This window comes from Uloborus diversus, chromosome 4 (genome assembly GCF_026930045.1).
Source record: "Uloborus diversus isolate 005 chromosome 4, Udiv.v.3.1, whole genome shotgun sequence".
Taxonomy (NCBI): domain Eukaryota; kingdom Metazoa; phylum Arthropoda; class Arachnida; order Araneae; family Uloboridae; genus Uloborus; species Uloborus diversus.
Genome location: NC_072734.1, coordinates 161201278 through 161223634, shown reverse-complemented (window position 1 = coordinate 161223634; position 22357 = coordinate 161201278). Strand labels below are relative to the sequence as shown.

At 34.5% G+C, this 22357-nt stretch overlaps 1 protein-coding gene across 1 annotated transcript; it reads right to left on the bottom strand.

The window, feature by feature from the left end:
* On the bottom strand, positions 1-20836 carry LOC129220519 (autotransporter adhesin BpaC-like). Its single transcript, XM_054854946.1, has 2 exons — positions 20697-20836; positions 1-1037 (listed from the first exon to the last, which is right to left on the bottom strand). The coding sequence occupies exons 1-2, from the start codon at positions 20755-20757 to the stop codon at positions 211-213; spliced, it is 888 nt and encodes a 295-aa protein (XP_054710921.1). The 5' UTR covers positions 20758-20836; the 3' UTR covers positions 1-210.
* Positions 20837-22357: the final 1521 nt, after the last annotated feature.

Genomic DNA, 22357 nt, shown 5'->3' with positions numbered 1-22357 from the left:
TGTTGTTCAACACTTTATACAAAACAACGTTAATACAAGAAGCAGGACTTTTCTTCTTAATAACATGAGCTGCCAACAAAAAGGGCTACAATGGTGTCCTGATATGCATACACATCTTAAAACATCTTAAAATGAGAAATGGAACTTAGGCAGACCAAGTAGCCAGGATGAAATGCTTCGAAGATTTAAAAACTCCCGCGCTTAGTTTCCTCATGGATTTAATCTGCGCCTTTCTGGGCTGCCCCTCTGCTTAACGACAAAAACCACAGCTGCTGTTACTAGCGCTACTGCTAATAAGCAGCCAATAACGATGCCTGCTACTGCACCTTTACTAAGCTTAGGCTTATCGGTTGGAGGAACTTCAGTTGATCCAGTGACAGTTCCTCCAGTTTGGTCGCTTGCAGTTGAGCCAGGAGCATCAGTTGTGCTATTGGAACTAGGACCTTCAGTTGAAGTTGTACCATTAGTTGTAGAGTTCGATTCATCAGGTGTGCTGGGATTGAGTATTGTTGTGTCTGAATCTTCCGTTGTTGTAACGTTTGATCCACTTTCAGTTGTTCCATTGAAATCTCCTGTCAGATCAGTGGTGAAGTTAAATCCGCCCTCAGTTGTTTCATTGAAATCTCCTGTTAGATCAGTGGTGACGTTGAATCCGCTGTCCTCCGTTGTTCCATTAAAATCTCCTGTGCCAGTGACGTTAAATTCGCTGTCCGTTGTTCCATTGAAATCTCCTGTGCCAGTGATGTTAAATCCACCGTCAGTTGTTCCATTTAAATCTCCTGCGTGGTCGGTTTCAGTGACGTTAACTCCCATATGGGTTGAATTTGCTACATCTTCAGTTGTTTGTCTAACGGTTCCTGAGCTTGCATTTTCTGTTGTTGTCTCATAGGTTGTTTCACTGAAAAGACTAGATAAAATTTTTGGAGGAACTGAGGAAGGAAACTGAGAGCTTCTGTACTCTTTAAATGATGATGTGTCTAGGATGATGGGCGTTGAACTTTCAGCAAAAGTGGTGGTTGATAGGCCCGTAGTGGTGCCTGAAAAATTAAAAATAAATTTATTACTGCATATTACATGCGTGTTACACTCTATTAAAAAACAATCAATGCACCAAGAAGGAGTAATCAGAATGAAACGAAATTTTACCCACGTGATGGCAACATTGATATTAGAAAGTGATTTTAAAATGAGAGCAAAATGATCATTTATTACTGGAAAAGTCACAAATAAATAGGGGTTTAAATACCATGCTGAGCCACCTCTAGTGTGAATGTACGAAGCGATACTGTCGAGCATTGAGACTTGTCCTACTTCATCTCGTTTTACTGTTACTGTAAACGCACCACTAATTCGATCAAACTCATAGGCTGTCCAATTTACTCAAGTGATACCATATATGTCCGACCTGTGATAAATCAGGGGATCGAGTAGACCAGAGAAGGTTATAATGTGGAAGAGGGAAACCTCTGACATCCTTGCTCTGTGTGACCGAATATTGTCCTGTAACACAATGACTCCTGGGAGCCCACCGTGAGTGTGATTGAAGTATGACACAAACGTACTGCTAGGCTGCCCTAGTACTGTGAATCAATATTAGGGGGTGGCCGTGTTTTATATACGATAGTACCCCCCAGTTTTGTATACAATAAATTAAAAATCCGAAATTAGTCTGAGGGACAATCCGACCCAAGTTTAATTCAGGTCCGTCGTTTCGAATTTCTCCAGAAAGTGAAGGGGGGGGGGGAGGGGCAAAGGGTGTACACTCATAGTAAATTCCATTGGAAAACAACAAAAACCACTCCCACCTATATTGTGAAAACATTAATTTTTCTAAGCCGGGAGGGGCAGTTGACCCCTCCTCCTGACTCCCGTAAAAGACGGGCCTGGTTTAATCGCAAAATTTAAATCGGCCCCAATAAATGTCCTTACAAAGCTAGTAAATTTAAAAACTACAAGTACATACTACCTGTGGATTATATACCCGAAAGTACGGAGCAAATCTTCATTCGCTAAAATTCACGATATTTTCTCTTTAAAAACTTTACGAAAAAATAGTTTGCAGAGTTTTTCTCAAGAATCTGCGAAGCACGTCGCAGCCTCACGCTGTTTCTGCTATTGGTAGGGGCGGCTTCAGGGTTGGGCAGCCGCCCAGTGCCCTGCGGCAACAAGAACCCCGCGTCGACTCATTTATTACCGACGCACAGTGGGGCGAAAACGCCAAAAAGCGCTTAAAACTGTTTTTAAACCTCTCTCGCTTGTTTGTTTACACAGGCGTGTTATAATGGATTTTTCTCGATTTGCTTGAGCTCAGGGTGCAAAGTTCGCAGGTTTACGCAGCTAATTCTTTTTCAAGGTCTCTCTATAGAGCATTTATGACTAATTAATATTAATTTCTGAGAGGACATTTTTTTGTAGAGTGTTTTGAAAAAAAATAACCTTGAATTCCGAAGTTTTTGGTGCTGATCAAAACCGATTTTTGGTTTGAGAATTCGATTACTCATTTTTTTTTTATTTTTTTTTTTTGTCTTATTACTTTTGTTGGACACGAGAGAAATTAAATATACCCGCCTTTAATAGGAAATAAAAATTATAGACTGCTTAAAAGCAATTTTTGTAAATTCCCGCACTTATGGTTCTTCAGCTTTCTAACGGCTCCCTTCAGCTTTGTAGCGGACGAAGGGCTCTAAAATTCCAGTTCTGATTGCCTAAGAGGAGGCTTGTGCAAATTTATTAATCCTCAATTGGTTTAGTGTAGGGAAAAAAAAACATTTATAAGCACTTTTTGACGTTTTCGCCCCACTGTGCGGCGTGCTGTAATAAGAAGTATTTCCTTTTTCACACTGCACAGCAAAAAAAAAAAAAAAAAGTCTCAACATGCTTTCAACACCATTCGTGCTGATTCTTATGGAAAAAAACGCGTTGAATCCAAACTCTCATCACCCACCACTGTAAGTTGACACTGACCTATTTTTGAACAATCACGATTGCTTATTGTTCTCACTTGACTATTTTGGCGTCCTATCATTTTATTTTCCCGCCAGCACCCTCTGCAGCACCACCGTCGGCCGGCCTCACGATGCTGCTCCTCTAGCGAAAACCGGCTCCAGGTCGCGTAAATATCCTACATACACACGCCTACATACATGCACATACACACACAAACACCTACGCACAAGCACATACACACACATATACACAACTACCCACCCACTCATGCCTGCATACAGACACAAACACACATGCCTACATACACATACCCCCCCCCCTACACACACAAACATACAACTACCCACACACTCATGCCTGCACACAGACACAAACACACACGTATACATACACATACCTACACCTACACACATACCTACACCTACACACATAACCACACACACACACTCATGCCTGCAGACACAAACAGACACTCTTCCCTACGTACAAACGCTCGCGATTGCGAAAAACATAATTTGAATTCAAGATGTCAAAATTCAAATTAATTTTTATTTTTATTTTATTTATTTATTTTTTTTTCTGTTCTCGACAGCTTTATAGCTATTATTTTAATTTTGAGAGAAAAGGAGCATTGAAAAATGTGTAAAATAAATTTGATTTATAGATTTGGGTGGGTAGTATGAAAATGAGACGAATTATTTTTTACTTTGTAGTCCCTGGGTGTTTTTCGAAGGCGGTTTTTTATACTTTAGAATGATTTATTTCTTTGCTTTTTAGTGATGTAAATATGAAATAGATACGTAGAACAGCATATGTGGTACATGATGGGGAAGCCTTCCTTACGTGCATATTGAATAAGAAAGCGTCAAACATAAGAGTTTGAAAACGACAAAGATGAGCACAATGGAAGAAGAAGTAAAGCACAGCGTCTTGAAGAGTCTTCCGAAGACCGTGAAGAAAGGGTTTTTCAAATGTGTTTTTACGTACAAAGTAAATTGTCTTCATCATCAACATTATCAAATTATGCTTTCCGAAAGCAAATGCACGAATCACTAAAAAAACCTTTGAAAATCGCTTTAAGTGTGTCCATAAAATTTGAAGAGTTTCCCCTATTTCTTTAGGATTCCATCACCAGATCCTGACCTGATGACCATGGTACCAACTGGCAGGGCCGGACTAATACTCTCCGTCAGTCGTGCCCCTGCATAGAGTAAAAAATTTGAGGGGCACAAGATTGCTAAAATCAAAATGAGAGAAATATTGCGACCAAGAGGCTGAAAAATTAAACTAAGTTCTCTGGAAAAAATTCTGGAGCCATCTACAAATGAAGAGGGCGATCTGCTGTCGCAGATTCCCCTTGTCTATTCTAACCCCTTATAATAGATAAGCCCCTTCTCTATTCGGGACTCGTAGTCTGCACACGTTAAAAATGTTAAGGTGTTAGTTCTTTTCTAACTTTAACTAATTACCGAGACTTTAAAATCATTTTAAACGAAGGAGAATCATCAGTAGGAGGATTACCACCAGAAGGGGCGCCCTCCAGCTTAAAATTTTTAGGAAGGTAGAAATTCTCAATTAGCCAAACAGGGCTCCAAATTTTGTCGAATGATAAAATACGGATTTCCACACATATGTACTTATGTCTAATAAATAGTTACATTTAGGCATTTAAATATTTCAATTATGTCTCCAAATTTAAAAAACCGTCAGACAAACTTTTCCGAATCATGATTTTTTTTATTATTATTATTTATTTTTATTTTATTTTTTTTGGAGATTGCAGTGATCTCTCATCGGGGTGCCCCCCGTCCTGGAGGTGGGAAGAGAGCGGAATAAACATCTCAGTTTTTCAGAAAACGAACCACAAATTTGATTTAAGTAATGTAACGAAGGAAAACCCTTCGTGGCGTTAAAGATTATAAAAAAAAAAAAAAAAAAAATCAGTACAAATTTCAGAAGAAAATGCAAATTAAAAAAAATATATATATATATGTTTAGTAATACATCACAAAACATCTAAAAAACAAACTAAAAGCCGCTGAGATGAACATTTTAAACAGGAAAAAAACGCAACTGCAAAAGGATTAATTTTCGCGAAAATGAAGATAACGGTTATTTTGCGAGCTGAAATTTTTGCGAATTTTAAATGCACCGAAAGTTGCAAAATCCGACGAAGAAAAGATATTTCGCGAGGTTTAAATTTTCGCGATTTCGATGGGGTTGCGAAAATTAACGGATTTTATCTTTTATAGTGGTACCCGCACGTCTTTGCCCGTAATAGAAAAATTGAAAAGATCTTTTGGTTCGCCTGTATATTTACAAATAATGTATGGTGAATTTTCTCGCCGATAGGGTTGTACCCATGTTATAGTTCCACGTTATGATAATTTCATATCTCGCCAATTGGCTTGTGCCCATGTTACGGTTCCACGTTATGATAATTTCGTAATTTACTCGTCCATCTTATGATCATTTTGTTCTTAAAATTGGAATAGAAAAAGAACCACATCGAATTTTCGAAAAATCGCTTCGAGGTGCATACCCCCATGCTACAAACTAACTTTGTGCCAAATTTCATGAAAATTGTCGAGGCGCTATGCGCGTCACAGAGATCCAGACATCCTACAGACATCCTCCGGACATCCAGACAGAGAGACTTTCAGCTTTATTATTAGTAAAGATAAAGATAAGTGCTTAAATCGGTGAATTACAGAAACTCATGGCAAACTTGAGACTAAAAAATGGATTAATTTATAAATAAACAAGATTGCTTCTGGGGTTGCAAAATGTTTTTTTGTTTCTGTTTTTCTTACTTTCATTATTTTCCTTGAAATGAAAATTCATAACTAAATGGTGGAAAATGTATGAGCCGCCGAAATATGATTTTGTAAAATGGTTTGAAGGGAAACAAAAGAAGGTTTAAACAAAAATTCTGCAGAAGATTCAAGAGGCATGATATTTAAAATAAAATAAAGAGGAAAAAATGACTGTAGTTATCACACAAAAGTCAAAAATAAAATAAAATAACAAATAAATAAAAACACCTCAGTCCAAAACATTGAAATATTTGACTGGGGCTTTAGGCGTTTGAATTCAAACATGTTAACAAGGTAAGGGTGAAAATTTTAATATTTGCATTTTTAGTGCTCCAATTTCGAAAGAGTTCCACGGGAAAGCCGTAAAAACATGATCTTTATAACATCTTCGAAGATTGGCTACAATTGCGTTTTCAAAACTTAAATTTTGAAAATTTTCCGAGATGGTGAGATTTCCTAAATATCACCCCTTCCCAAAACGTCACCAAAAGATTGCTTACAATTGTATAGTCATGATTTCAATTTTGAAAAGTTTCCGCGGAAGCTCTTCCGAACCTTCCCACCTCATCATTAAAGATCGAATTTTGTTGAAACGATTTCAGATTCGAAAAATTCCCGGGGGGAGAGCCACTTAACTTACCTCATCCTTACATCTCGAAGCTCGTCTAAAATTGCAATTTTGGAAATTAAACTTCTGATAATTTCTGTAGAGAATTCTCCAATCCATTCGTTTCTCTTGAGGTAAACAAAGATGACCTACAAACAATTACGTATTTTGGACGAAAAATGTATGGGGAATGATTCCAGACTCCATCACATTCCCTTACTTCTACAAACACTGACTGCCGACCGAGTGGTGTAGTGGTTATGCGTTGTCATCTAACGCCAGACGACGCAGGTTCAAACCTGGCTCCAGTCGGTGAATTTTCAAGATGCAGAAACTGGACAGCGCCATGGTCCTATGATTATGAGGCACGTAAAAGATCCCTTGATTATTCATTTGGCTTGAATTACTGATGGAAAAATTAAATTCCTAGCTCAGTTTCACATCGTAAGAGCCCAGGAACCTCCTCCTGATAAGGAAACTGGGCGTCGATATTCTTGTGGCAATGGGATTTGCCGATAGTGGTGCCACATGAAAGAATGGATGCTTTATTGGGATATTGCACTAGGCCTAGAAAAGGTACATTCTCTAACACAGCCCCATTAGAACAGAATAAAAAAAGACAAAGATTGCTAACAAGTAACAAAGTAACAACGGCAAGTTTTATTTATTTATTTATTCATTTTTATTTATTTATTTATTATTATTATTATTATTTTGGAACATTTTCCTGTCCAGACCCTTGGACAACCCTTTCTTCCTTTTCCTTTTTTAAATTTCGTTTAAAGATTTAAAATTTCTTGTTTAAAATTTCGTTTTGAGCCTTCAATTTCAAAAAAATCTGAAGTAAATTCCCCTTAACATTCCTTCTCTTCCAAATATCATCAAATCTAAAATAGCGTTTTTAGAATTACAATTTAGGACATTTTCCAGGGTGTAACCCCTGGACCCCCTATTTATGCTCCAAATTTACCCATAACGCAATGTTTATATTACTCTTTATATATATACAGGGTCCATTATGAAAGTAATGAGCATAGTGTTATTGTGACGCGACGATAGATGGCAAAGCAGTAAAACCGGCTGGGAAATGTGGTGGGGGTATGCTCTTTCAATGCATCCAGTCGTCAGTTGCTTTCGAGCAGTGTGAGCGGAGATAAGTGCCTCCGCTTGAAGTATGTTTTCAACTTTTGTAACATAACGCAATGGAGCGTTCGCTTGAACAACGATACGCCATAACGTTTTGCGTGAGGCTTGGAAAAAATGCAACCAAAACATTCCAGATGCTGCAAGAAGCCTTCAAGGACGATTGCATTTCAAGATCACAGTCTGGGAAGTGGCACAATGCAACCAGCAACACAGCCTTCATCATTACCGACTTCCTGACCCGGAGCAACACCCCGGTGATCCCTCACCTCCTTGCAATCCCGACTTAGCTCTATGTGACTTCTTTTTGTTTCCGCGAATCAAGACAGAGAAAGATGAAAGGAAAACATTGTGAAACCGTGGAAAACATCCAACACAATGTTACAACGCTCCTGAGAGGCATTCCCTTCGAGGAGTTTCAGGGTGCCTTTCAGGCGTAGCAAACACGTCTCCGCAAGTGTATTGATGCAGGAGGAATGTATTTTGAAGAATATTGAACATTCGTACAAATTACGTAAATTATCACGAACTGCTTATTGACAATTGAACGACGTCCGTCCTTTGATTTTATTTTTCAATGATTATAATGCCGGCGTCCACGTGCCTAGGAATCAAATTATTTTTTAACGACCTTCTCGACTTTACCTAATCTTTTTTTATGCGAAAACAGTATCCAACACACAGTACATATAACATCCAGCATCCGGCCCTTGGCATTCATTTAAATTTTAATGTATTGAATTCAAATTATAGTTGCGATAAAAGCCATTAGTAAAAAAAAAAAGAAACCTAACGAGTAGGGTCCTATCGCAATTCGTGGAACGCAAAAAACATAACTGATTTCAAGATCTCAAAATGTAAACTATTTTATCTTTCAATTGATTTTTTTCGCATAGAAAGAAGATTAGTAATATGCATGCAACACATAAGCATAATTCTATACTAATTCCAGATTTCACATAGATAACACAAGTCTCCTCATTTGTGTGCTCATGCTCTGACAAGGACTCCCCCTTAAACCAGACGCTATATCCGCGCTTTCTCAGTTCGCTGCCTTATGAACGGAGAATTAACTCTGTAACTGTTTAGCTATTTTTGAAATCAATAGAATTAAATCTGTAAACCGTTTTACAAAATGAAGTACTTTTAATGAAAATTATTAATATTTACATTAATTATTATCAATTTACTTTGACACATTTTGTGCATTTGCTGAAAAATGCAAAAAAGAGCATGTATTTATTTATTTATTGGGGGGGGGGAGTTCTTTAGCAGTTCAAAAGGGGAGCAATTTTTCACTTTTGCACGGAAAGGTTCAAAAGCTAAATCCGGTCCTGCACCTGGGAAGAGTATACCCCTTCAAACAAAAAAAGAATTTTTCAAATGGGTCCAAGCGTCTTTGAGTTATTGAGTTGTTCTGGAAAAAACATATGTTATGCATAATTTTATTTTGAACAATTTGATACCTTATTTATTACCATACGCCAAAAACTTTTTGAGTTATTGTAAAAATGCGTAAACTTTCCCCGTAGAGATTTATGTTAACAGCAGCTGTTTAAGCCTCTTTTTCTCAGGTGCCGATTTCTTCGGTTTTCTCGTTTTGCGCGCATGATATTTCAGAAAGTTTTTAATATATTTCCGTAAAACTTTTCATGCATGTTTGTCTGATACATTTTAACGATCTGAACCTAAATTTCAACTAAAAAATTAAAGTTAATATTTAAAAATAAATATTTTTTACCCAAAATTTTGGAAATTTTCGATATTAAGTTACCAAATTTCAAAAAAATAAATAAATAATTTTCAAAAAATAAATAAATTTAGGTTTAGGTCATAAATATAAACCAGATTAACATACATTGAAAGTTTTACGGACATATATAAGAAACTTTCTGAGATATCATGCGCGCAAAACGAGAAAACCGAAGAAACCGGCTCCTGAGAAAAAGAGGCTTAAACAGATACTGTTAACATAAATCTCTACGGGGAAAGTTTAGGCATTTTTACAATAACTCGAAAAGTTTTTGGCGTATAGTAATAAATAAGGTATCAAATTGTTCAGAATTAAACTGTGCATAACATATATTTTTTCCAGAAAATCGAAAATTTTGAAGTTTAAAGGTCCTTAGACCCCTTAAAAGAAAAAAACTAGTAAGTGGTATAAAATTTATGCAATTAGGACTAAAAACTAATCCTTGTTCTTCTCTGAGATTTATTTGTGTGCTAATTTAATTAGAACCGGGCGGTCATTCCAAGCTCGTCAACTTGCGAGATCGAGATTTTCGCTCACGTGATCGGTTGTGACGTAGAAATGTCGCAAAGTAGCATTTTAATCTACTCGAACCTAGCTTGCGGCCCCGTTTTGGTTCCCCAATGATGAATTAATTTCTCTAAGCTTCGTGTAAACTTAAAGCCCCTCACAGAATTTCTTACAGATTGTCTCGAAAATTTGTGATTGTGAGTTGTCAATAGCTATCAAACTACTCGTAGGCAAGGGCGCCCATATGCAAAATTTTAAGGGGGGGGGGGGGCTCAGACATTTTCCCCATGGTTTTGCAGGATATTTTCCCCATTGAAACCGATTTCAGTACAGATTAGAGTTATTAAAAAAATGACATTTTTAATAACTTATTCATTTGATGCTGGAGAAGAAATATATTTACATTTTTGCAAAGAAAAAAGTACTAAAAGCAAGGAAGTTCTAATTTTAAAGGGTGTGTGTGTGGGGGGGGGGCTCGAGCCCCCCTTACTCCCATATGCGCGCTTTTGCTCGTAAGCTTTGAAGTTAAAAATACGAGGCGCAAGCAACAGATCATTAATGCATTTGTAACTTAATTAACAATTTTATCGCTCTGCTAATAGTATAAACTGAGGTGTAAGGTTTTCCATTGATAGCTTTTCTTTACCCTTATTGTCACGAATTACATAAATTTAGATGGAATGATCAGACATGAAAAAGAAAGCTTTTACTACTTTTAACTGAATTAGGCGAAGAAATACTTTTCGAAGATTTTCTTCATAATTAGCACGATAAAATTTTAGATGAGTTCCGAACCACTCAAGTCGTCTATTTAAAAAAAAAATTAAGTAATAATAATAAAAAAGCTTATGAACAGATCTTAACTCGTACACTGCCTCGTTTCAAAAAAAAAAAAAACTGCAACTACTAACTTAAATTAACTAAACTTAAATTAACTGGCAGAGCTTTAAGTGCATCGATAATCTCACTTTGTGCAAACAATGGCAATGACCATGCTTGGTTTTTAATTTTTTTCACCAAAAGTTGTCCCGGAGTGCCATTTTTAATAACATCGGGAAAAGGTTCGTTTACACGGGATGTCTCCCATAATCGAGTATCACAAAAAGAACAGCCGCCTGCCCTGTCTAGTGGTCAGAGGAGTATGACTGCGATGGACCCGGGTTCGAATCCCGGCTCGGGCATGGATGTACTTTCTCTATGTCCTTGTCCTTTCGTTGTGTGAATGTCCTCTGAATGGTTACCTACCCTATAAACGGGTCCTTATGGCAGGTGTGTACTGTGGAAGTCGAACTTCACCCCAAATCACAGTACAGTTGGGAAAGTGAAGCAGCGCACCCCAAATTGCCTGTCTAGCCGGCACAGAGCAACAACAAAAATAACACTATAAAATAGGTGTTTGCGTTCCAATAATCAATTTTTTTGTTAAAAATTTTTTTTTTTCGGTTATCTATATGAGCCTGTTTGCGGCATTTTTGATACCGAGGGCTTAGAAGGGAGGCAACTCCTCAGCAGTTTGACTGACAAGCTAATCTCAAAGGAGTTTTTGGATTTAGGTAAAATGGAGTACTACCCAGTGGCAGATACAGACAACCGTTTGAGGGGAGGTCATGCTGAAGAATGCCCTCCGCCCTCTTGAACAAACCTAAGGTTTTGGGTATGAAAAATTTCTGAAACTCCTTGAATGTCAATAAAAAGCGCCACATCGGCCAGGAATAAGGTCCCAAATAGGTATAAATGTTACACATTAATGAAGCAATGAAAAGGATTAGTATTTAAAATTTACTTCCAAAAATAATTAATGAATTGAAAGACTGCTGAAATCTATTACATTTTATTTATACAGTGTTTGAACATAATGTGAACGGGTACAATTGTAGACGGTTTTGGGGGGGGGGGGGGGGTTATGAGCCCCATGACTCGCCCCTGAATGCATGTACGAAAAAAAAACAGGTACTGCAATACTGGGTGACTTTACCCAAACTGAAAGAATGAAACGCATGCTCGTATACAGATGGATCTCAGTAAGAACGGGTTTTAATTATTTTTTATGAAAAAAGTTTTTTGATGGCTACAACATGCCATTTTATTATTTATGGTAAAGATATCATAACATAACGATAAAAAAGATTTTTCCAGCTCGTATGATACCTATAAAATGTTGTTTTTCATTTCACCTAACTGATACTCCTACTGCAGTATTTCTAATTTATTGTATCAGCAAAAATGAAAACATTATGTAACATTACTTGAATATTTGAAAATTATCGCTAGGCAACATAATGTAAAGTAAAAAATAAATAAATAAAATAAAATAAAGATGCAAAAAATAATGTGACAGAACTTTAATTATTTCAATTTAATTAGTTCAGTTCGTACTTTCGAAAACAAAGGTATTCTTTCTCAGTCATTGTTATTAGTTACTCAATGATAAGGAAAACATTAACTCCCTGCCTTAAACAATAGGTTCAAAGTTCCTTGCTGATAACCTGAACATTGATTTCGAACGCAGTACTCTAGATCTTTTGGCGACATTACTACTATACATTTTTGTAAGACAATGGTATGTTGTCATTAACAAAATTTCAAATCGATTCGTCTTTCTTTTCCAGACCGACAATTGCTAATATTATCAATTTCCCTTTTCTTGCTTCAGTGCTTGAAACAATCTGAACTATTTTACCCCATTCTCAATAAAAAAAAAACAGAGAAACGGAAATAGGATTGTTATTTTTGTATTATCAAAATATTCCTATTACTATAACTACTATAGTGTGATTCCATGTCAATTGGTCTAACGATTCCCACTGGATTCTCCCGGAAATCGATAATTTTTGTTGAGGAAATCACATTGAGTAACACAAACCTCCTGATCCCACAGACAACCAAACTTAATGTGTCCATCATACTGTTACAGAGCATGACTATCCAGGGCTGTAAAAAAGCTGGCCTTTTCCAAAAAAAGGTCAGGCCGGCCGGTTTTTATTAAAAAGTCCAGTCTTTTTTGAAAAAAAAGCCGGTCTTTTTTGGCTTTTATAAATCATGTACTATATCCATCTCTATACATTTTAATGAGCTAACAAATGTCAATTTAAGTAAAAAAACAATACATTTCCTGAAAGAAAAATGATAAAAGGAATATATACACAAAAACTAAATCATTTCTAACAAAACCTTGACGCTTTTGTCGGATGATCCTCCACCTAAGCTGATGTCTTGAAAATATGTAACCTTAAAAACACTTGTATGCAATCATTTACCACTTTTTATGCCTTATCAATGTTTCTTTTTATTAATCTTGATGTGTATTAGTAAAACAAAACTACATTCTGTATGCAGAATGTAGTTTTGTTTTACTAATCATATTTTAGATTTCTGCTGTTGTAGATTAGCACCTTAATATATGTGAAAATGAAAACTAAATTATATAATAAGTGGTTTAAACCAAAAAAAAAAAAAAAAAAAGAAAGAAAATTCCATCTAGTTTTTTCTCCAAGTTAAAATCAGACAGACTTGTTTCATTTCAAAGCCCAAAAAATATTAAATGACCAGTTTCCGCTAATATACTGCTAAAAGTAAAATTTTTTTTTACTTATTGCAGTGATCATATGGCTCAGTTTTTTGGCACAGAGGCAATTAAGTAATATGTTATGCACCTATTAACTATTGCAGACCTATTATATTCCGGCAGAATTTAAATTCATTCACCAATATAGTCTTGTTGGTTTTCATATACATTCTTATATAAGAAAGTATTTTTCTAAAAATGTTTTTTCACTTTCCTTCAGAAAATAAGAAACAGTTTTGATGATTAAGAGAAAAGGTATAAGTGCATTGTTATTTAAAGACTGAACCAAATGATTGGTATAACAGCAGCAGTGTCATGTGATCTTTTGCATTTTACTAAAATTTATTTATAATCATTTAAGTTCCATTGAACTAGACTAATTTCATAATAGGGCAGGTTTTTTTTTTGTACTGAACGATATTATTTAACAAATATATCAAATTTTTATTCTTGTTTCATGGAATTTGATTTAATACAGTAAATATTGCATTAAGAATACAAAGATAATTTTCATTTTGATTAAATTACAATAAAAACCCACCAAAAAATTATTTTTCTTAAAAAAGCAGCTTTTTCTAATAAAAGCCGACTTTTTTTAAGCGGTTTAAACCAAAAAAAGCCGACCGGCCTTTTTTCGCCAGGCTAAAATCGAACAGCTCTGTGACTAGCCAGAAATTTTCTCCTTGGTGTCAGTCAACTCTCAATAACTCGAAGGCCCAAGGGACCGGTTAAAACCTTCGAGTTATTGGTAGTTTGAGTTATAAGAAGTTCCCGTAGCCTTCTCAAGAGTTTTGGACCCAATGAAAACTTCGAGATAAATGAATATTCGAGTTATAAGACTTCGAGTTATCGAGACTCGCCATTATACAGTATATATACAAACAGAACCCGGAAAACGGTGTCCTGCCTATAAATATGTATTTTATTTATCTCTGTATGGTGGTTTTACGTGTAATAAGATAGCATATAATGACTATGAAGCGTTGCACAAAATGGAAAAATAATGAATAAATCATACTGAGATAACAATTCCTCTCGCTTGGTGGAAATTGATGAACAATGTACAAATTTAAATATATTCACATGAAAGAAAAATTGTGCAAACTAGAGCCGCTATATATACGAGTCTATATATATACTGTATATATAGGGGCTTTAATGTAAACTATTTGACTTCTTATTATGTATTCAATTATATACATACACACAAACTACCATATTAGGTTCGGCAATGTGTGTCAACACGAAGGGTTCGAGGAGGGGGCTCAACCGCAAACTGATCTATATGACCTGTACTGATCTATAAGATCTATATGACGACTTTTTATGTTCACTTTAAATCTGTACTCCAAAATTTTCGTCTGGTTTTCCTGAAATTTTTATTATAGTGTGAAGTCCTTGAAAAATGTTGTTGCGCTAAGCAAGAGGAAGAGGGCAACTTTCACGCTTTATAATCCAGAACCACTAAGTTTACTAGAAATTGAATTTTAAGATGTGACACGTGTCATAATCTAGTTTATAAGCACCAATGATTAGACTTCGTGAGCTTGTTTTAAATTCTCAATGGATTTGCAAATGCGGTTGTGAAACATTTTCGGAAAGATTTAGGTATATTTTTTGTTTTCACTACCAAAGTATATGAATTTAAATTTTATCTTTTTCATGTTCTGTCAGAAATACGTTCAAGTCGTTTTAATCAAGTTATTTTTTAAAAAAATCATTAATTAAAATAAGTTAATTTTATTTTTATAAATTAATTTTGCATTTTTAGAATGTATTGCTTTAAATATCACACTGCATTATACCAAACTTCAACGGGCAAAACTACAAAGATCCCTTTTTCTGTGTATCTAACAGATTTTCGCTTTTGCAATACTACTTTTATTCCAAAATTACAGTTAAGAACAAAATAAAAATTTGAAGTTTTTCTTATACACCATGACTAATATAGTTAAGAAAAATAATTGTTCAACACAGTATTTTACACTAAAAACGTACATGATGATGGAAACCCTATCCTTAAGGGGACACTGGACCTTGAAAACAAACTTTTTAAATTATTGATGGATTTGCATGAAATTTTAACCATATACTTTAAACACTAGTACAAGCTTAATTATAAAATTTCATTAAAAAAATTTAATTAGAAGACCAATTATTTAAAAAAATGTAAATTACCTTAACGATAATTAACAAAACTTTGAAAAGTCCCTTGCGTAATTAATCTGATTTCACAACACTGAAACTTATTTTAAGTCATTCTCTATACTATAATAAATAAAACAAAACTCACAAAATTGTCCTCATATTTAAATAAATTCAAAAAATAAAAATTACAAAAATTTGACAAAAATGTCTTCTCTTTGAACGTCCAGTGTCCCCTTAAGCTAAACATCAAACAAAACCACATCTTATCTAAGCATTATAACGCATTTATAAATTTTTAAAAATGTACTGAATAGTTAGAGAACTTATCTTAATTTTAAAAGTAAGCTGAATGGATTCATCTATTGTATGAATTATGTTATGTTTATTAATGTAAAGTAAGTAATATCTACAAATATTTGAAGCTTTTAAAAAAATTTAAAAAAATCTGATTTAAATCAAAAAAATCCGAATTAAATTTTAAAAAATCCGAATTTTTTTTATTTTTTTCAAAAATCTAAAAAATCACGAATCCTGCTAAAAAGTGAATGGTAATGATACAACATTAAAATTAGGGATTACCGGTCCAAAAACGCGGTACCGGTATTCGGTATTTTTAAAACATGACACCGGAATACCGGTGTTCGAAAATTCTCAAAATATTATCAAAAACACATTATTTTCTTGTCATTATTCTTAACTTTATAAATAAAACCAGCAAAAATACCCGGCGTTGCCTGGGTCAGAAATAAATGTAAGAAACAATCGCTACTTCCTTTCGTTTTCTGTTTTAACTGAAAGAACTCAAAACATATCACTTTGACGTGATTAAAAATCGAGCTTCTTCCTTACCCATTAAAGTAAAATAGCAATAAGTATAAAGAACGAACGAATATTCATTTAGAAACGAAAGCACGAATTTGAGCATATAAAAATTTGAAGAATTTCCAAAATGTGAACTAACAAAAACAAAGATCACTGAGAAAACCGTGCGCTTTATTTAATAAATAGTACACACTCAAAATAAAACACACTCAAAATATAATAACAGTACACACTCAAAAGAAAATAAAAGCTCTCTACTATGTTTCTTTAACGATGCAAAAAGTAGAGTTTCCAATGTTTAAACGACTTTAAACTCATGTCTGCTCCGGAGAAGCCTTGATTCAAAAATTTCATTATGATTACTTATATTATTGCTGTTGTTAGGCAACGAATTTTTGTAACAATGGGTTTTACATTCGCAACTTCAAAGCTCGAATCCGCCACCTTGCGGTGATTACCAATACTAAAGAAAAAGGTAAAACATTCCATTCCACGAGTTTTCTTTGGGGTAAATTTCCGGCTTCAAACTATGTTTGTGGTGTAATGTAATTTCAGAAGAATAAAAAAGAAAGCTTCGCACAAATACGATGAAAAAGTACTGTCATTCACTAAACGTCAACGCAAGTTATAAGTTATGGCATTTGTTTGTTTCATCTTTTTTCATCCGCCATTAGACAGTGGCTTCTGCGCCCCCTATAATTTATTGGAGTTGCGAATTTAATTATTTAATGGGGAAATGATATGAAATTTACTGTTATCCACCATAACTTTTTACAACTAAGTTTTTAAGGAATAAATTACAGCCTAAGATGATTCCTCATAATGTATCTATCTATGGTGAAAAAATGGTTAAAATCCGTCCAGTAGTTTTGAAGTTTACCCCGGACATCCGGACAGAGATTAGCCCTTTACGTATAAAGATGAGGATGCAATTCCTAAGAAAGCAATGTCACGCTTGCTACAGAGAGGCCTTGTTTCAAAATTTACATTATGATTACTTTTAATATTGCTGTTGTTAGGCAACGAATTTTCGAAACAATGAGTTTAATCTTTAATCATTTGATGTGGAAATTACATGAAATTTACTGTTTTCGATCACGACGTTTTTAGACTAAGTTTTTTAGCAATAAATTATAGCCTAAGTTGTTCCCCGATTATGTAGCTATCTATGGTGAAAAAATGGTTAAAATCCCTCCAGTAGTTTTGAATTTTACCCCGGACATCCGGACAGAGATTAGCCCTTTATGTATAAAGATGAGGATGCAATTCCTAAGAAAGCAATGTCATGCTTGCTCCAGACAGGCCTTGTTTCAAAATTTACATTATGATTACTTTTAATATTGCTGTTGTTAGGCAACGAATTTTCGAAACAATGGGTTTAATCTTTAATCATTTGATGTGGAAATTACATGACATTTACTGTTTTCGATCACGACCTTCTTAGACAAAGTTTTTTAGCGAGAAATTATAGCCTAAGTTGTTCCCCGATTATGTAGCTATCTATGATGAAAAAATGGTTAAAATCCCTCCAGTAGTTTTGAAGTTTACCCCGGACATCCGGACAGAAGTAGCCCTTTATGTATAAAGTTGAGGATGCAATTCCTAAGAAAGCAATGTAATGCTTTCTCCAGACAGGCCTTGATTCAAAATTTACATAATGATTACTTTTGATATTGTTGTTGTTAGGCAACGAATTTTCGAAACAATGGGTTTAATCTTTAATCGTTTGATGTGGAAATTACATGACATTTACTGTTTTCGATCACGACCTTCTTAGACTAAGTTTCTTAGCGATAAATTATAGCCTAAGTTGTTCCCCGATTATGTAGCTATCTATGGTGAAAAAATGGTTAAAATCCCTCCAGTAGTTTTGAAGTTTACCCCGGACATCCGGACAGAGATTAGCCCTTTATGTATAAAGATAAAGTTATAAAAATTTATTGCGAGCAAATGTTCTCATAAAAAGTTTTGAAGCCCCCTGAAGGCTTATTATTTTAAAAATGTATTTTTTTTTATAGTTGTAATGGCTATGCATAATTCTTTAAGTAATTTGGGGCCCCTTAGGAAGAGGGGGCCCCAGGCCCAGGCCTAGTAGACTTGTGTGGTAATCAGGCCCTGTCTAATTGCATTGGTAGTCCTTCATCTTCAAATAATTCAGTCTCTTGCGGGCTGGTTTTGGATTCATCTAGTGTGTGTGCGTGTGTTTCTTTTGTATTGAGTTTGGTATTTTTATATAATTTGTAGCCAGCTGTAATTTCTCTTCGAGAGATGGCTCTTTTCCAATATTAACATCAGCTTAAACAAAATCCCCTGACCTGGATAGGTTTGTGTACTTTTTATAAAGCCTATGGCTAGAAATTTGCGATGAAAACTTTGATTTGATCATGTTAGTTTCTTTAATTCTTTTCAAAATTCTTTATAGTTATGTAATTTGTTAAAAATAAAATTAAATGTAGACAGCTATAATAATATCAGGTGAAAAATTTGCTTTTATAAATAGATCTTATTTTAAATTTATGGTAGTATATTTTATTCACACTATGTAGAATGTAGATGCTAAGTATCCCGCCAAATAAACAACTAAATAGCGAGACAATACAGCACACCAATATAATGACAACACTATACTATGTTTTTTTTTTTTTTTTTTTTTTTGTTAGTATAAAATGGTAATTGACCATTGAAAGTTGACCTTAGTTAACAAATATTTAAGGCAGTTGAGATAAATATTTTTCAAGTACTGCTGAAATTGACGGTTGGAATAAATTATTCATAGCATAAATACATATGCAATTATACCTGAAATTAGATTTCACTAAAAGGGAAGTGAGTGATCAAAAAAGAGAAAAAAATAAGAACATGGTACTATTTTTATTTACTGATATTCTATTAGTTCTTGCTTTTGAAATCTATTTTTTTTAAATTAATAGATTGATTTCGCTACCGTCTCTTCGAGGAAGAATACATTTGATGCACATTTTAAGAAGCAGTTGATATCTAATAAGTTAAATTGAAATCTCCTTGATTCAAAACTTGTAACTACTTTCAGCTGATACCGAAAATACCGGTATTTTACCTCAGCAAATACCGGTATTTCGAAATTGCAAATCAGCCGGCATAAAAGTATTGAAATCACTAATTAAAATGTACAAATTCGAAGAAAACTGCGGACACGTCTTTCGGGGTTCCCGGTAACCCCTTTGACGATGCAAAAGAAGTGAACTTATGGATGAAAAGACATCTGACATTAATGCAAATGATTTCGTAAAGTATTTTGACTTGCAGAATTAGTTCTTGCAAATACCATTCAAGTTAAACTATTCGATGTTGATAAATCCATCGTTATCGTTCAACGGCGACAATGGTGCATATCACAAAAATTTCAATAAATAAATAAATAAATAAAATAAAATCTTGCTCTTCCTTCTTGCAATACTGGCACAAAGATTAGTTTACATACCTGGTGCATTGTGGCATATAAATAATAAACTCAACAGTGGCACCTCGTTAAGAAGAACTCCAATGTCCAATTGTATTTTGAGAGATCGAAAAAACACTTAGATTTAATTTAGTGTTGATAAAGTCTGGTCTGTCATTTAAAGATTCTATTGGTGAGGCGAAAATATTCATACCATAAGAAAATACTACAGGAAATTACGTAATGTAGCATTACATAGCATAGGAAAAAATATTCAATTATATACAAAAATATGTAAATGTTTCTTCAAGTCCAACAATGTTTCTTCAAACCATCGGAGGGGGCAAGATCCCCCCTCCCACCTCAAATGCAGGCTTGTTTAAGGAATTCAGAGTTTTTTTTTTTTTTTTCTGTTTTGGCCTTTGCGCTACGCATTGAAGTTTGAATGCCAAAATAATTATCCTGTTCGTTATGAGCAATAAATAAACTACCTTCAACCTAGAACAGAATACCTAAGAAATTAGGCTATTCTTGCTTTGGAATTTATAAAATGCCGGCTAGTGCTGTAGTTGGAGGAAAAGACTTTGTGTAAAACTCACGAAAAGAAAAAGGTGGTTTGAAACCAATTTGCATTATATTTACAAAAAAAAGAAAAAATATTTCGGAGAACGGCGACCATCCTCCTCGTGCCCCCCCCCCCCCCCCAAAAAAAATACAACACTCGGCAATTCACACATTGTCAGTAGTTTATGCTCTATTGTGAACATATCTTCCGATTTTAGTGAAATTTTAATCAAAAATCGAAATTTGTATTCCAACATGGCATGTAGAATAATTAACGAACAAGCATTCGATGTTTAATTGCAATTAATGAGGGCGTGTAAGTAATATCAATTATTTCTTTGGGTCACGATTCAAAGAAACTCAGAACTTTGATAGTCAAGTTCAATGAGATACGTAATTTGTCTTACCATTGTTGCCAATAAGTCCAAGAACATGCCCCAAATACGTGAAAAAGTCTCCCAAATTCATGACCGAAATGTGCTACTAAAACGTACTTTTGAAACACAAAATACAAATGAAAAGGCTATGTTTTGAATTCAAAGCAATTATAAAGGATTATTATCTGAAAGAAAGATAGTTGCCGTGATCTTCATCAATAACTGATAATTGGTAGATGCTATGTGAACTTTTCGATAACATTTTAATTTCTAGTATTGCGTCCGTTAGAGAAAAAAGAGGCGTTTCATCGTATTTAATGCATCACATGCTGCGCTGAGATATAAAAGCATAATCAGTTCTGAAAATAACCAATGCGGTTTTTTATGCGTTCGCGATTTCGATTCTAATGGAACTGAAGTTCCGTGTCTTGTTTGAAATAGCTATAACGATAAATAACAATATACAAGCATAATACCGATTGCCCGGCGTAATTGTTTTAGATAAGCCAGTACAATATTGATTTTGTTACAAAATTATTGCAGATAAAATTATTTATTTCCTTCATTTTCTGACATGTGTTGCTTTACATTAGGGGCTCACAATCTTTGAGGCAAGTTCGACTCATAAGCAGGGTTGATATTTTGTCCAATTTTTACTTCCTTTTACAAAAAAGGAAGTGTTGTATTCGCAAAGAAAATTTCACTCAAAAATCGACCTTAATTTCCATTTTACTCACCCCCAAATGAATATTGAGTTTTTTTTTTTTTTCCGACTCGACCAGCCGTGGATAAGTGCCTAAGAACGTACAGACACGCGAAATATCCATAATGACGATTCCCGAGTCAATTACAACGAATTTTCTCGTGACGTCTGTATGTATGTATGTGCGTATGTATGTTGCGTAACTCAAGAACGGAATGTCCTAGAAAGTTGAAATTGGGTACGTAGACTCCTAGTGGGGTCTAGTTGTGCACCTTCTCTTTTGGTTGCATTCGGGTGTTTCTAAAGGGGTCTTTTGCCCCTTTTTGGGGGGGAAATCATTGTTAATTTCGATGTAAACTCAAGTGGTGTTATAATTTGGCGGACACTTGCCGATATATCGCTAGTCTTTTGGTCGCCAACTTGGCGATAAACTTGACGATTTTTTTTTTATTTTAAATCTGTTTCAATTGGGCCACTGTTGGTGATATTTAGAGAGTAGACTATTGAATCACATTAAAATTGCCAGTAATGGGGAAATGACATTAAATTGGAGTAAAAGGAAGTCACGTGATGCACACATCAGCTCGTTTGTAAAACGTCCAGGACACCGGAAGAAATTGGAAAAAATGGACGAAATTGGACGAAATGGACGAAACTGGACAAAATGAAAATTCACTGATCTTTCATATGTTTAATACATAAAATTGTTGTCAGCATAATTTCCTTTACGATACATTATTGCGTTTTTCTAGAAAAAGAAAGATTAATTTCTCACGGTATAAATCTTGAAAATAAATAAATACAACCAATAATAAATGTATAAGTGAATTTCACGTTAGTTTTATGAATCATAATGCAACCTAACGTAAAAATAGTAAATACCTGTATCATTGTATTTTTCAATGAAAGTATAAGTTCGACTTAGAAAAATATGCGGATTTATTTTTTCTATTTAAATCTGCATTTAAAGTAAAACAACCTAGGATAC

What these genes read in the sequence shown, in the direction of transcription:
- LOC129220519 (XM_054854946.1), bottom strand. Translation starts at nt 20,757, where the DNA reads ATGAATTTGGGAGACTTTTTCACGTATTTGGGGCATGTTCTTGGACTT. An exon ending in TGGACTTATTGGCAACAATG is followed by an intron (nt 1,038 to 20,696) that starts GTAAGACAAATT and finishes TTAATTTTTCAG; the next exon opens with GCACCACTACGGGCCTATCA.